The 15,609-nt window shown below is 35.1% G+C and overlaps 1 protein-coding gene across 5 annotated transcripts in view; it reads left to right on the top strand.

Moving 5' to 3' along the window:
• HECTD1 (HECT domain E3 ubiquitin protein ligase 1) overlaps positions 1-15,609 on the top strand; it is a 65,203-nt gene that overhangs the window by 23,305 nt on the left and 26,289 nt on the right. For 3 of the 5 annotated variants that reach the window (XM_065838088.2, XM_065838090.2, XM_065838086.2), the window contains exons 5-21: positions 2,282-2,563; positions 2,809-3,097; positions 3,417-3,493; positions 3,585-3,683; positions 4,029-4,143; positions 4,751-4,925; positions 6,361-6,499; positions 6,697-6,867; positions 7,590-7,812; positions 10,934-11,197; positions 11,307-11,383; positions 12,707-12,841; positions 13,063-13,209; positions 13,584-13,678; positions 14,098-14,203; positions 15,179-15,313; positions 15,397-15,536. In XM_065838088.2, the coding sequence (XP_065694160.1) occupies positions 2,282-2,563; positions 2,809-3,097; positions 3,417-3,493; positions 3,585-3,683; positions 4,029-4,143; positions 4,751-4,925; positions 6,361-6,499; positions 6,697-6,867; positions 7,590-7,812; positions 10,934-11,197; positions 11,307-11,383; positions 12,707-12,841; positions 13,063-13,209; positions 13,584-13,678; positions 14,098-14,203; positions 15,179-15,313; positions 15,397-15,536 (2,669 nt within the window). The remainder of the gene's footprint in view (positions 1-2,281; positions 2,564-2,808; positions 3,098-3,416; positions 3,494-3,584; positions 3,684-4,028; positions 4,144-4,750; positions 4,926-6,360; positions 6,500-6,696; positions 6,868-7,589; positions 7,813-10,933; positions 11,198-11,306; positions 11,384-12,706; positions 12,842-13,062; positions 13,210-13,583; positions 13,679-14,097; positions 14,204-15,178; positions 15,314-15,396; positions 15,537-15,609) is intronic. The other 2 variants (XM_065838089.2, XM_065838087.2) reach the window with 1 other exon arrangement.

Below are 15,609 nucleotides of genomic sequence, written 5' to 3'. Positions count from 1 at the left end.
GAGATTGGAGTAAGTCAGATGATAATAAATAAATCTGTACTGATATCCTTGAGAAACGTATTTTTTGTGAAACAAGCCTCAGGATTTACATGGAATCTTGATGGGTTTTATGGATTTTTCCAGTAACTTTGTAAAGTTTTGTTGTTCTCCCCACCCCCATCCTTTTACACTGTTGGATTTGATCACTTTGTGTGGGCTGTCAGTGACAGCGCTTGGGGAGGAGTTCAGACCAGATGAATGTGGCCCCAGGAACAGCTTATCTATAGGTTTGATTTTGTAACCTTGCAGGCTGTGAGAAGAAATGTAAACACCTTCTACAGCACTCTTTTGTTTTGTAAACTGATGCCGCTGGTGCCCTGTGTTAAATAAGCTGAACCTTTCGTGTGTATTTCTGAGAGAACTATGCTGGCCATAAAGTGTGTACAGATTACATAGAGATTGACAGAATGATGGATAAACAATTTTGCCAAAGAACAGAGCAAAATGCCAGAGAACATGAGTAGTGATCATTACAAGTTAAAGAAAAAAATTCCTTGCGAAAGAGCGCTGATAAATCAGAATGTTTGGCATGCACGGACCATGCCAGAAGTTTAGCATGCTTTGCATTTATTCAGGAGAAACTTTGTTTTTTGATTCCTTTGAAAGCTTAATGAAGATTTAACTTTTTAACTTCATGAAATCTGGCTAATACTCTAATCTTGTTCTGTGTGTTGATGAGCAACAATCTTTAAGCCCTTGGAATGTAGTAGCTGGCAATCATTTTGTAATTGTGCTGTGCTAGATAATGTTTTAGGATATAAGAACTGTACTAATTTGGAATTTGGTAAAGCTTTTTTTTGCCTTTTTTTGTTTGTGTTTTTTTGGGGGAAGGTTTTTTTGTTTGTTTGTTTGTTTTGTGTGGAGTTTTTTTGTTTGGTGTTTTTGGTTTTGTTTTGGTTTGGTTTTTTTTCAGTAATTCTTGACACCAGTCTAGTTAGCTACTGCACATCTGTGAAGGCAAATGTGCCAGAAGCAGCTCATCTCTATATGACCATGCAAACCTCCTGATCTGGAAGATGGAGACACCTTTAGTGTGTAGTTGGGAGAGACGTTAAAGGCAAAATCTCCCTTTCTGTTCAACATTGACATGAAAAGAAGTTGGATCCTTTTCTGGGCAGGTGGCCAGCAGAATTTTTTGCTGAATTTTTAAGGGGATCATCAGTAAGCCTTGTTTCTGCAGTGTCACTTTTTTTTTTTTTTCTTTAGTGACAAACCTAGATTTGGGAGTTTGTATTTTATTGTCGCAAAAATACTTGCATATCCTCAGATCAGGTGCTCAGTGGACAGTCTGGGTTATCTAAGGGTAAAATCTGCTTTTTCCAGTTTGTCCTATTTTAGGCTCTGTCCGATTGAAATATTCATTTTACTTAAGAGACGTATGTAGACCCTTAAATACAACTGTAACTATCATACTTCATTGTCAGTTTTATACTTGTTTAATAGCATTTCTTTTATTAGAAGCAGCAAATTAATATAATGTGTTGCAATATTAACATGGTATTAACTATAAATATCAAATTATACTATATTTTATATGCTATAAATATAGAAGATAAAACTGCAAAGAAATTTAAGTTATTTTAATTTCTTGTTGAAGAACAAATTTGAAATTCAGCAAATATATGAAAGTAGTAAAACCTCATAGTCCATTTTCTTGGTGTGTTTTTAAGTTTTATTATTAGAAAGTTGCTTTAACAGTTTTTAATGTCAGAACAACCAGAAGGTTTTGCACTCCATATTTCAATACGAGCTATGGGTTGGTTTTGTTCTTTTCAAATAGTATTGTTAGAATGGACAGTTACTAGTGGGGTTTACAAATAGCTGTGTTTCCTGTAAGAACAACATCTGTAACTAAAAACTGTTTTAAAAACTTGCTTCCAACATCTATTAATTTTGCAATTTGATTATTAAACCTGCTTTTCTAGATTGGTTTGGAATTGTGTTTGTTTGGTTAAGGAGATGCTCAGAATGCTGAACTTCAGACAAAGAAACATAGTTTATATTTGATATACAGAAATCAGGAAAGGGGGGAAATAATGCAGTCCTTCAGTGAGCAGTTCAGAGCACTGCTGGGTTCTGACTTTGAGTTTCTGGCTCAAAAAGCCTGACTTTCATTGACTTTGAAGGGAACCTGGCGAAATAAGCTGCTTCTGTGTGTCCTGTGTTCTTGTGAATATCACCTTAGCATCTTCTCATCTTAAGTAACACATTTTTCATCTTTTCTCTTGCTCTTCTTTCTTAGGTTTCAGATGGAGCTCTGAGGTGCTTTGCTTCATTAGCTGACAGATTCACACGGCGTGGAGTTGACCCAGCCCCATTAGCTAAGCATGGATTAACAGAGGAGTTGTTATCTCGCATGGCAGCTGCTGGTGGGACAGCATCAGGACCAGCTTCAGCTTGCAAACCTGGACGGAGTAGCACTGGAGCACCATCTACACCTGCAGATTCTAAATTAAGTAATCAGGTGTCAACTATTGTAAGCCTGTTGTCAACCCTGTGTAGAGGCTCTCCAGTAGTAACACATGTAAGAAATCCTTTTATGCTACAGCTTTTTGTTCTCATAGGGTTTTTCCCTTCATGTACTTTAATATATGCAAGAATTGTGTTGCTATTTTTTATATAGACATGCAAATTTATAGATTTTATTTATATAAATGTATGCACTTACAGATTATTTGTAAAGAGGGGAAAAAAGGAAACATTTCATATGGAAATGAAACCCACTTCTGATAGTATTTTCTAAAGCCCTGTATATTTTTTATTGTTCAGACTTTTAATTATTTCCAGGATCTCCTAAGATCTGAACTTCCAGATTCTATAGAAAGTGCGTTGCAGGGTGATGAGAGATGTGTACTGGATACCATGCGGTTAGTAGATCTTCTTTTGGTGCTACTGTTCGAAGGGAGAAAAGCCCTGCCAAAATCCAGTGCTGGATCTACAGGCAGAATCCCAGGATTGCGAAGACTGGATAGTTCTGGGGAACGTTCTCATCGACAGCTGATAGATTGCATCCGCAGTAAGGATACTGATGCATTAATAGATGCTATTGATACAGGAGGTAAGTAAAAATACTCTGAAAAAGAAAATGAGATAAAATATCGTTTTATTTTTATAATCTATGGTGTCATAACAAATACTTAGGTAGTACCTTGAAATTCTTTATGTACAAGTTCACTTATTTTGTTAAGTACTCCACAGGTCTTGTTAGTAATAGTTCCTGTGCTACTTTTTTTTAAGTTGGAATTAGGGGCATAAATGCTTCCCTAGAATTGTTGAGGATGCTAAATTTAAGACCTAGCATTTATTTAAAGAACACTGATGAAGTTTAATTTATAATTCTGGGAGCTGTAATTATTTTATTTAATTGTGTCTTTCAGCTTTCGAAGTAAATTTTATGGATGATGTAGGACAGACACTTTTAAACTGGGCCTCAGCTTTTGGAACTCAGGAAATGGTAAATTAGTTTTACAGAATCTTAAACGTAGGTTGTTTATGTAAAGAAAGCAATGAAAAAACCCCTATGTTTTCTTTTTCTTGTTTAACAGGTAGAATTTCTGTGTGAAAGGGGTGCTGATGTTAACAGAGGTCAGAGGTCATCCTCATTACATTATGCAGCGTGTTTTGGAAGACCTCAGGTAGCAAAGGTATGATTTTTAACTCGCGCTTTTGGAAAGCTTTATGTACTGACTTTTTGCCTTGTTCTATACAAAATGTCTTGCAATATGTTTAATGTGCGCTGTTAAATACTTATATATACTTACAATACTTACAGTGTTTATCAAAATATAGATTTTTTTTGTTGTTGTTATGATAGGACAGAATATAAAAAGAAGTTTTATATTAGCTCTACAGACATGAAAAGCATATAATGTTTTGACTTTGCTTGCAGGCATGAGAAATGTGTAGGAAAGATTTATGAAAAGCATGTTTACTACTATGGAAGAAAGAATCTTAATGTTTTTTTCCTGTTTTAAAATATTTGTTCTCAGACTCTCTTACGACATGGTGCAAACCCTGATTTGAGAGATGAAGATGGGAAGACTCCTTTAGACAAAGCTCGCGAAAGGGGGCACAGTGAGGTAGTAGCTATTCTTCAGTCTCCAGGTGAGTGCAGTTTTTCATTCCATACACTTGGCAGTAGAAATGCCTATATATGTTAAGTAATTCGATTTTAGAATTTTACTCTAAGATTCATTTAAAAAATAGTATTTTGTGACCAACCCTCCTTAACCTGCAAAATAGCTATCAAAACCTTTATATTTCAGGTGTTTTTAAGGGATGGGGAGTACTGGAGAAACTGACTGGGCCTGCGCAGTGCCAGTGGTCCTACTCCTCAGCTGTGAAACAGAGCTAGGCTGGGATTTTGCTGTGGGTTCAGAGGATGTCAGCCTTGGTAGCTTCTCTGGCATCCTTTCTTTCTACATGAAAACTGTGTTTTACCTGTTTGTGAAACTTTTGTACTGCTGGAGCCACAAGTGGTTATATGTTCATGATTAGTTCACTTTTAGGACTCTGAGCTTTTCCTATGAGTAGTCTTTGGTACTTATCATCAGTTTTCTTCAAGAAGTCTTGCACATGTAAATATTGTACTTTTAGGAATGCATGTTCCTATTCAGGTACTTAGATGTTAATGAAAAAAACTTTTACATTTTTTGAAGGGGTTTGTTGGTTGGTTTTGCCCTTGAGCATTTTGGGGAAAAATATTTTCTAGGGGACTGGATGTGTCCTGTGAACAAAGGAGATGAGAAGAAAAAGAAAGATGCAAACAAGGATGAGGAAGAATGTAATGAACCCAAAGGAGATCCAGAAATGGCACCCATATACTTGAAAAGATTATTGCCTGTGTTTGCACAAACATTTCAACAAACTATGTTGCCTTCAATAAGGTAATAGTCATGACAGGCAATTTCCCTGCATATTTTGTGGTTTTGATACATTGTGTTAAAAAAGCTGAGGTAGCTTTTTTTTTTCCAGTAAAAATATAACATCGAAAAGTTTAAGTAATACAAGTGACACTTAAACGTATTTCTGTTTGGGTAGAGGTGGTGGTTTGAAAAGTGTTGCGAGTCTGATTTTTACTTAGTATTTTAAGTAGCATTTTTTCCTTTCTGGGGAAGTGGTGTTTTGGAAAAAATATGGTTAGTTAGTCAGAAGAGGGAGAGGGAAGCTTACTCTGACTAGAGTAGCATAATGAAGTGATATTGTGTTTGTAAAGTACCTTGTATAGACTGTGTACACTGTATATTTGGCCACAGCTGTTTGTAGCCCCTATAATGAAAGAAATAACTTAGGAGAGGGAAACTGATGAAGTGATATCGAGATACATTTACTGTTAAATTGGAAAGACTGGAAAAAGCTGTTATAGAAGGTTTCATAACAGTTTAAAAGTTAATCAACTGGAGAAGATGCCTCTTACTGAGAGAATTAAAAGAATATAATCTAATTTAATACTTAAAAAAGAATACGGTGGGTGGCATAATGGTTGTGGTAAATTGGGTCTGACCATAACCTCTCAGGCTTTTACACTACAAATACAACATTTGCTTAATATCTTATTTGTATCCCCAGTGTTTATAGGTACTTAGAGGGATGAAAATACAAGATAAAAAGGGACTCTAGTGGAGAGAGACTCTACATGAGCTGATGAGCAGAAGCTTAAACTAGGTCATTTTAAATGAAAGAAATAAGAAATTATGTTAACAATCTGTGAAGGGTTAGCTGTTGTTGCAGATTATGGAAAGATGTAGTTGACTCTCTGCATTTTAAAGTCGTCTTTATGAGTCGAGTAAAACATGTTTTTGAAAGTCACTCAAATAAAAATTCAACTTTACAGAAGTGATTTGCTTCCAAATTAATTGTATTTCATAATATGGAAATCTACATGATCTAATAGTAATTTTAGACTTTAAAACTCTAGGGATCTAACAAAAACACAGGAATTATGTGACAGAAATGGAAGGCTGGGTGCCTGTGAGGAAGATGAAGTGTGCAGAAGTGAATTTCCATCACTAAAAGCGGACGAAGAGAATGTAGAGTAGGTTTACATAGAGAAGGGTTGAGGAGAGAAAAATGCATTAGACTCGTAGTGCTGTAGAACTGAAAAAGGTCAGTAGGTGAATTATTCCTAGAGATAATTGAGGACTTGTTAACAATAACCAAGTTTGGTTCCAATAACAAGCGGGAACTCATTTTAGAACTTTTTGTTTTGATATGCGTAAATGTAGTACAAAAGCAGTTTTGTCTTGAACCTTTTTGTTGCTTTGATTACTACTTAATCTTCATCAGAATCTTTTTTTTTTTTTCCTGTGGTCTCTTTTAAAGGAAAGCAAGTCTTGCCCTCATTAGAAAAATGATACATTTTTGTTCTGAGGCGCTGCTGAAGGAAGTTTGTGACTCTGATGCTGGCCACAACCTACCCACGATATTGGTTGAGATAACAGCTACAGTTCTTGATCAAGAGGTAGGAAGTAAGATATTACTCTTATATGAAACCAGTGTAAAAAAAGATGGTTATACTCATTGATCCCACCTACTTATTAATAACTAACCCTAAAGTGTTCACAGCATCCGTGACAAGGTGTGAAGTTCAGCATGTAAAGATATTTGTAAGTAAAGAGATCTCCTTCTTAATGTCCTTTCCATGTCACTGTATTCCAGGATGATGATGATGGCCATTTGCTCGCCCTGCAAATCATAAGGGATTTGGTGGATAAAGGGGGTGATCTTTTTCTAGACCAACTGGCTAGACTTGGTGTAATTAGTAAAGTGTCAACTTTGGCGGGGCCGTCATCTGATGATGAAAATGAAGAGGAGTCTAAACCTGAGAAGGTACGTTCAGAACTGATAGCTTCATTTGTTCCTGTAAAACCAACACTTCTAGTACAATTTTTGCTGTTACAAAAATGTCCAGGGAAAGGTAGTTAGGTTATTATAGTAATATTTATTGTATGCCACTCGCTTTAATTGTTTTTGTTATTTTCTTGAACTTCATTTTCTATTAGCACATTATTATCTGCTGAGTTTTCTTATTTGTACTTACTTGTGGTCAAGTTGATTGACACCTGTTTTTGTCTAGTGTTTTGAAAATGACTGGTAAATTAAATTAATCCCTTTTGAACAGAGTGCATCTCTTTCAGTGTACATGCATCAAATAATTGCAGATGTTTTAAACATTATGGAATATATTAAAAATATAAAAAAGAAAATTTTCTACATAATGAAAACTTTAAGTGCATCTTGAAGTTATTTACCAATTTGCAACAGTCATAGTAACTGACCACTCAGCTGAACTGAATGGATAACAGACCACTTCTGTTACGCATTCAGTTAAGTCTTTATAGTTAAACCTTCAGTGTACAGTTACATAGTTAAGCTTTTTTAGTGTGGGTTTCGAGTTGTTTGGGGGCGTGTTGGATGGTGGTTTATTTATTTGGTTGGTTTTTGTGCGTGTGTGTGTGGTGGTGTTTTGTTGATTTGTTTTTTGTGTGTTGTTTTTGTTTTTGGTTTTTTTTTGTGGGTTGAATGTTTTGTTTTAATGCAATTTTTTACAGGAGGATGAACCACAGGAGGATGCTAAAGAACTGCAACAGGGTAAACCATATCACTGGAGAGACTGGTCAATTATCCGGGGAAGGGACTGCCTGTATATCTGGAGTGATGCTGCAGCCCTGGAGCTATCTAATGGTAGTAATGGATGGTTCAGGTTTATCTTGGATGGAAAACTGGCCACAATGTATTCCAGCGGCAGCCCCGAAGGAGGATCTGATAGTTCAGGTAGTTTCTTTACAGTTTGACTCCAAGTTATATTTTGAGATTGTTATATTTGTTTATATAATTTGATTGGAGCTATTTTGTTTTGCAGGAATTGGCTTACTAAATAGTAAAGGATGTAAACAAGTGGAAGGTGGTCAGTTAATTGTGATGCTTTTTATCAGATGGCATGTGACCATAACTTTGGTTAATTGTGTTAAGTAAACATCTTGCCAGTGAAAGTGTATTAACTTTGGTTTGTTTTGATTCTTCTCCATGCATACTTAATTTTTTTCACCCCAGTCATTAAAAGCACTTTGTAGTGGCCGTCCCAGGAAAAGCAGGTTGAAATGGCGATTTGTTGTTTGCTTCTAGCTAGCAGAATGGAATTGCATGTGTTTGAAGACAAAGTAATGGAAAGTTTCTCATTGAGATTGGGAAACAAATTACAGTGTCTTAATTCTTTGTTGGAGAGAGGATAAGGGAACAGACCTTATGCACTGGCAATGCACAGGTGGTTTTAATTTTCTGTACAGAATACACAATTTGTTCTGGATGCAGAAACAACCCTCATTTATTGTTTCATCTTTTTCGCAACAGTTCATGCATTTATGAACCAGCAGACGTAAAATGCTTTGCAGTATTACTATGTTTTCAACCAGACATTGAGTGAAATAACAGAACATATTATGATTCAGGATAGAAATGAAGTGCTAATGACTTTATCCATCAGTTTGGGGGCTTGAAGACAAAATGCAATATAGTGTGTTTCTAGATTATAACAGCTGGAAACCACTTCCAGATTTTGTTTTTGTTGGTCAGAAAATGTGTCCTTGCATTCTTTTTGACAAGGCTAATACCTCTAAAGGTAAACAATTTCAGTGTTGAGATACTAGTTTATCATACAATATAATTTTAAGAAGATCCATGAAGTTAATTTCTTAAATCTTCAGAGCTCCTGGATGCCAGTTCTCCTTTCTTTCTTCCAAATGATGTGGGCATGGGGATAAGACTTCATTATTTCTATACAAGATGAGTGAAATGGGGATAGCTCAGATGTACTTGGAGTGAAGAGAAATTAAATCAAAAGTAGTTAGATGGAGTCTTAAAAAAAAAAAAAAAAATTAATAAATCCCAAGTTTTTGAACAGGACACCTAGCATGGATATTATGGAAGGGGAGGAGCTAAACTATGGTTAAATGAGACTTCTTGCAAGTTCTTGTCATATAGAAATCTACTAAGAATGCTGACATTGCACTGTAATTTTCCTGAACTTTAACCATTAGCTCTAAGTGTGTACAGCAACCTCTTATATAAAAGAGGTAAAAGACTAGTATTTGGTTAACTAAAATTGCTGCAGTACAGTATAGCCTCAGAATAGTATTCTTGAGTCCTGAACTCTACTATATGTTCTGCTGTCTGAAATCATTACTCTCATGGTGTACTTTTTAGTAACTTCACGACTGGCAAGAATATAGAGGGTTGATTTTAATGAAATTTGTTAGTGCGTATCGCATGATGAAAGCTGGACTGGGAGGGGGAAATACATGTACTATGAACATTTTGGAAGGTCTGTACTCACCCCTCTCCACGAGCTTAATACTTGTTTTGTTTGAATTTTTAGAAAAAAATAAAAGTTCAATGCAAAAATTGAAACTTAATGGTAATCTGAAGCTTTAAGTGAGTCTCAAAATTGTGTCTAAGGGAACCCAGAATTATTTCCAGCCATTTACAGTCATTGCACTTTCAGTGCGACATGCTATATAATAAATTTGTTAAAATGGAATTATGAAAATTTGCAAAAGTTTTGCTAACAGAATGAAATTTCATATGCAAAATTAACAAAATTATTTTTATAAACCTCCTCTCTGGATGCTATGAACTTTAAGCAATAAAGAATGCTATACCTAAAGAGTGCATATTTATTTTTATGTTATACAACAATAAAAATGGCAAATTAATTTTGCAGCAAAAGGAAAACAGCAATTTTACAAAAGTTATATTTTATTAAATCAGTCTGGTGAAAGATGAGAATACTTGTTAACTCTGAAGTTGAGATGTAATCTTTACATTAAAGAGGTTATTGCATTTTTATTTTAGATGGACTTTTCATTTTTTAAGTTATAAATTCATCAAATTCTCTGGAATTGTGCTAATTATAATTTCAAATGTATCATGCAGCTTTTTAATTACTACTATATCAAAATGTAATTTAATTAAAACTGGGTTAGTTGTTTAGAATAATTTCAGACTAGATTACCTACATATCCTGAAAGTAGGGTGTGATCGTCTTTGTCATCTGTTAAATATCTCCATGTAAATATTTGCTTTTAATCAAGGCTCATGTTGTGCCCTTAGTTTGTTTTTTTAATTTATTTTGTCGTGTTTGTCTTGGAGATACAGCGGTCCTTACATGTCTTGTAATTACTAAAAAAGGAGTAGGAGCATCTGCATTATAACTTGAATTAGCATGCCACTGTATTAATTAATGCAGTTGTGTTTTTTTTTACTTTCTCCGAGGTGAATGTAGATGTTTCTACAAAAGAGATTAATAAAAGTTTTAGGATAGCTTATAAATTATTTTTCAGTGCGCTTGTGACACCTAATCTGAGCAAAGAACCGTCTCAGCTCAAATTTCCTTTTAGCACATGTTTATTTTCAGATTCTCATATTTTTTTCTGGTTCCTATTTAGCTTCTAGATCTTTTCCCCACTTTCTTTAAGCTGTGTAGTTGATTGCTGTTTTCCTGTTGGAAGATTAATTTCCTGTTTCTGAGAACTCACTTTTGAGAATAATTTATGCTGGCCACTAAATAAGTTATTTTTGCAACACTACAAGTTTATAATTGATTTCTTCGATCTTCCTACTATAATTGTAAAAATGAATTAATACATCTGTCAGTAGCTCCATTCAGAGAGAATTGCGTTGTCCACTTTGATGTGATCATGGAATAAACCACTGTTGAAGTACAGAAATATAGTGGGAAGAAATTTAGAACACTTTGAGACCCTTAATTTCAAGCTTAATTTTGCATTGAATGTACTCAGTCGTTTTACTCTTGCAAATAAAATAAAACTGTTTTGGATACATGATGAAAGAATCAATCGTTGGAAGAAAAAAATGTATTTTTTTTCTTTTTAATTAGAAAGTAGGAGTGAGTTCCTTGAGAAGCTGCAAAGAGCTCGAAGTCAAGTAAAACCATCTACCACGAGCCAGCCGATTTTATCAGCACCAGGGCCAACTAAACTGACTGTGGGAAACTGGTCACTCACCTGTTTAAAAGAAGGAGAAATTGCTATTCACAATTCTGATGGTCAACAAGCGACGATATTGAAAGAAGATCTGCCAGGCTTTGTGTTTGAATCGAACAGAGGAACAAAGCATTCGTTTACAGCTGAAACCTCTTTGGGTAAGTATGTAGGTGTTATGTCAAGTAGGAGCAACTGTATATGAGGTAATTTTTCTGTTTGTGTTTCACTCCTGTGAGAAACTGTGGCTTTTCTAAACATCTGTTGCAGGGTCGGAATTTGTAACTGGCTGGACAGGCAAAAGGGGAAGAAAGCTGAAATCTAAACTGGAGAAGACAAAGCAGAAGGTTGGTTAGAATCTGTGGATTTTATCCTTAAAGTCTAATTGAGTTTGTTTTATAAAACGCTGATGGAGTTGTAGTTTCCTTTTAAAGGATGAAAATCTTCTCTGATTTCAGCTAGACACAATTTTATGCTAAGACTGAAGGGGAAAACTTTACTCAGAACAGAGCACTTCTACAGGTGCTTTTATTCTACCGTCTTAGTAAACTTTGTGCTGTTCTAGAGGAAAAAGGATTTTCTATTAAAAATGTAAGGCAAGCCCATCCTCCTGACCTTGATTTGTAAAATTCTATAGGTTTTTCTGTTGTTTTTTAAAGCAAGAAGGAGGACATGGTGATCACTACTGTATTTATATCAGAGTGGCATATGTTACTTCTGTGCGGTACATTCAGATACTAATATTAGACAGGATATTATGACAGATGGAGGGATGGAAGTGAACAGGCTGTGTTCTAAGTTGTGGTAGTGAAGCAAAATGTGTAAACACCTTCACTTTAGTAACAGTACGTTCTGTGGCCAGCTGGTGCCAGGAGCTCAAGCTAATCTTCGGTCTTGACCTCTCTTGCAGTTTCTAATGGTGCAGCTGATATGTTCTGTACCAAAAATCTGCAACCTGTAAGGACACTTACATCTGAGGAAATGACACTAAATTGAAAATTAAAATGTGAGTGAGGATAGGTGGAATGACAAAAGGAAGGCAGTGTTCTTTCATACCTGGGATTGCATTGTGTAGATCCAAAGCATGTGAAATGTATTATTGTAGGACATGTGATGATAATGAAAAGGAAAGATTTTTGAGGAAAATGCTTAGAAGCACAATGTTGTTTAATAAGAACTTATTTTATCAAATCTGTATCTTGGGTGATCCATACCTTGTAGAAATACTAATTCTTAGTATAAGATCACAGAAGGACTTTTTGTGTGAATTGGTTTAAGGAATGTGAATAGAGCATTCAGGAACCATGTAAAACCCCATTAATCTTGCCTTTAAAAAGATCACCAGATCTATGATACAATTCTAAAGAAACAGATTTACAGGTTGAGAGTCCTGTCTTTTCTCCTACAGTTGTGCTGTAATTTGATATATGATGGTAAGCTTAGTTTCTGTAAGTTTAAGGTTCTGTGTATTTCCATTTATTTCTTCTGTACTTCTATAATTTCACGGCCTTTGTGTTTCACGATGTAGGACAGACTTTGGTTCTTCCCTTTTTTTTTGCATCTCTCATGGTCGTCTTTAAAAAAGATGACCAGATTTCTAGTATCTTGGAGAATAATAATAGTCTTATTACAGCAAGGTATGACTTCTGATTGTCAAAACTCATTTGTAGGTGCGCACTATGGCGAGAGATTTATACGATGATCATTTTAAAGCTGTTGAAAGCATGCCTCGGGGAGTCGTTGTAACGCTGAGGAACATCGCAACACAGTTGGAGTCTGCATGGGAACTTCATACAAACAGACAGGTAAGTGTGCTTCCTTTAATTTATTATGTGTGATGTCAGTGGAAATCTCATAATAATGTTGAGACTGGTCTATTGTGATGTGAAGGAAATTTACAATATGTCTCCCTGAAATGTGAATTTTTTTTAATGCATATGATTCTTTCTTAGTGGGACATTTTTTAAATGAAGCAAGTGTGAAAACTGTTATCTTGTCTCACCATAATTGTCTTTTTGTCTTCCAGTGTATTGAGGGAGAAAATACTTGGAGAGATTTGATGAAGACTGCTCTGGAAAATTTAATTGTACTATTGAAGGATGAGAATACTATTTCTCCATATGAAATGTGCAGTAGTGGCTTAGTTCAATCGTTGCTTACAGTTTTAAATAATGTGAGTTTATAGAACATAACTCTCTGAAGAAAAGCTTTCTGAAACAAAAAAAGTAGACACGTCCCTTAATTTTAAAAATCTGTTCCAAATGTGGCTTTTTCTGTCTTGATGAAAATGAGGCAGACTCGCTCCAGTTTGTGGCTTACTTGTTGAATATATGCTGTCACAACAGATGACTTTATTTTGAATAAACCATTAAAAAAAATCTTTAAATCAACACTGGTCAGTTGTAGTGGCTGATATCATTTAGCTTTCCATGTACAGATTTTAAATGGGGGGTTCAGCGAGACTGAACAGATGTTTTTGCCAGTATGAAGAACAAATATACTGCTTTGTATTAGAAGTAACATGTACTTTTTCTTTTTGCCTCTTAGAACGTCGATTTAGATGTGAAACAAGACTGTAGTCAACTGGTAGAGCGAATTAATGTTTTCAAAACAGCATTCAGTGAAAATGAAGATGATGAAAGGTAAAAACAAAACAAAACCAAAAGAAACCTTTTCGTCTGTGAAGCAGTATAGTATGTTTGAAATAATTTAAAGGCGAAGGAACTGCTCTTTCAATTTATCTTTTTCTGAAATAGAAAATTGGTCTTAAAAGTACTATTGAAGCAGCAATTGAAAATTTTACTGGATTACTTTTATCTGTTAGAGTCAACTCTACAAAATATACATCTGTTGACAAATATAAAGGTGGCTTTTGTTCATCACTGTGCAGATCAGTATTTTTCTTACTGTGCTGTAACCCTGTGGCTAGAACAGATGATCAGTAGAAGATGTGTAGAAGTAGAGTGCCAGATATTTGCGACAGCTGTGTACTATTCTCTGAGATACTGCAGAATTTTTTTTCTCTGTTGTGCAGTAACACTGTAACTGTTCACTTTCACAGTCGTCCAGCAGTTGCATTAATTCGGAAGTTGATAGCAGTGTTAGAATCTATTGAACGTCTACCTCTCCACTTGTATGATACACCAGGATCTACGTATAATCTTCAGGTAAATGTACTGGGATAACAATTTATCATACACGAAACTGAATGTTATACGCGAATTTCAGTGCAAGTTACACTCATTAAGTCTGTATGAAGCATATTCTTGTAAAAGCACATGGAATTAGGCAAAGAACAATGAACTTTTTTGCATTTATTTCCTCTAACACTTAACCTAAATGTTTGGGTGTTCCTCTACTGTCACTTTTACACTGTGAAGTGAAAGTAAGTTTTGATGGCAGAGATAATGTTTGTTCTTTCATATTACTGTATTGTTCTCTTTGTATGGGAATATGTCCCCTAGTAAATATCCTTACTGTTTGCACCAGCAGTTTGTAGAAGACAATTGTAAGACATGTTTATTTGTGATGGCTTGTGATGGGCTGTGATAGTTAAAAGGGTCCATTCTAGGCCTGTGTGCTCATTTGGTAATACAAGACACCTACAGCATCAGCAGCTTCTTATAAAGGAAAGCTAAAGTATTTGGTTTTGTCCAGTTTCTGTGGAGTCATCTTTTTTTCTGTCTGAAAGCACACTTCAGGATTTTGCAAGATGACAGTGAAGTGTGAATATTTCTGTTTCAATGTTAAATGATTAGAAAATAGTTGCAGAGAGTTGCAAAAACACTGCTGCTATTGAGTATTTTAGAAAAGCATTTTCAGTTTTTATGTTATCGTATTTGCTAATCTACAGGATTTAGAAACAAAAGCTATGAAAATACATGAAAAGTGAGAAAATACTGGCTTATGTAATTGACTTAAAGACTGTCATATTAAAGAATTGTTTGATTAATTGAAAAAAGTGGAATACTAGGGAATTACTTTTTAAAGCATTCAATGAGAATATATTAATAGTTTGCTTAAGCTGCACAACAAAAATACTTGATAAACCTCTAAAACTGTTGTTGTGAAATATTTTGCTCTTCTTAAAATGATAAAACCTAAATAGAAAAGCTTGTGTTAATATTTAGCTACTCTTTCAGATACTAACAAGGCGCTTGAGATTTCGTTTGGAACGTGCCTCAGGGGAGACTTCTTTAATAGATCGGACAGGTAGAATGCTAAAGATGGAGCCTTTGGCAACTGTTGAATCTCTAGAACAGTATCTCCTGAAAATGGTGAGCAACATACCACACACAGTTCACAAGGAACGGTTGCATTCTGCATCTCTAATATTTGATTTCTTCTTGTTCATATATAGGTAGCAAAGCAATGGTACGACTTTGATAGGGCTTCATTTGTCTTTGTACGAAAACTGCGTGAAGGCCAAACATTTGTGTTTAGGCATCAACATGATTTTGATGAAAATGGAATTATTTACTGGATTGGGACAAATGCAAAGTGAGTTTCTTCCAAGCTAAATCTTTTTAAGTCAGATACAATAAACTCTGATCCACGGGGTGGGATGGGGAGG

Source organism: Patagioenas fasciata, chromosome 5 (assembly GCF_037038585.1).
Source record: "Patagioenas fasciata isolate bPatFas1 chromosome 5, bPatFas1.hap1, whole genome shotgun sequence".
NCBI classification, from domain to species: domain Eukaryota; kingdom Metazoa; phylum Chordata; class Aves; order Columbiformes; family Columbidae; genus Patagioenas; species Patagioenas fasciata.
The sequence above is the reverse complement of the archived record's forward strand: the minus strand, read 5'-3'. Positions and strand labels throughout refer to the sequence as shown.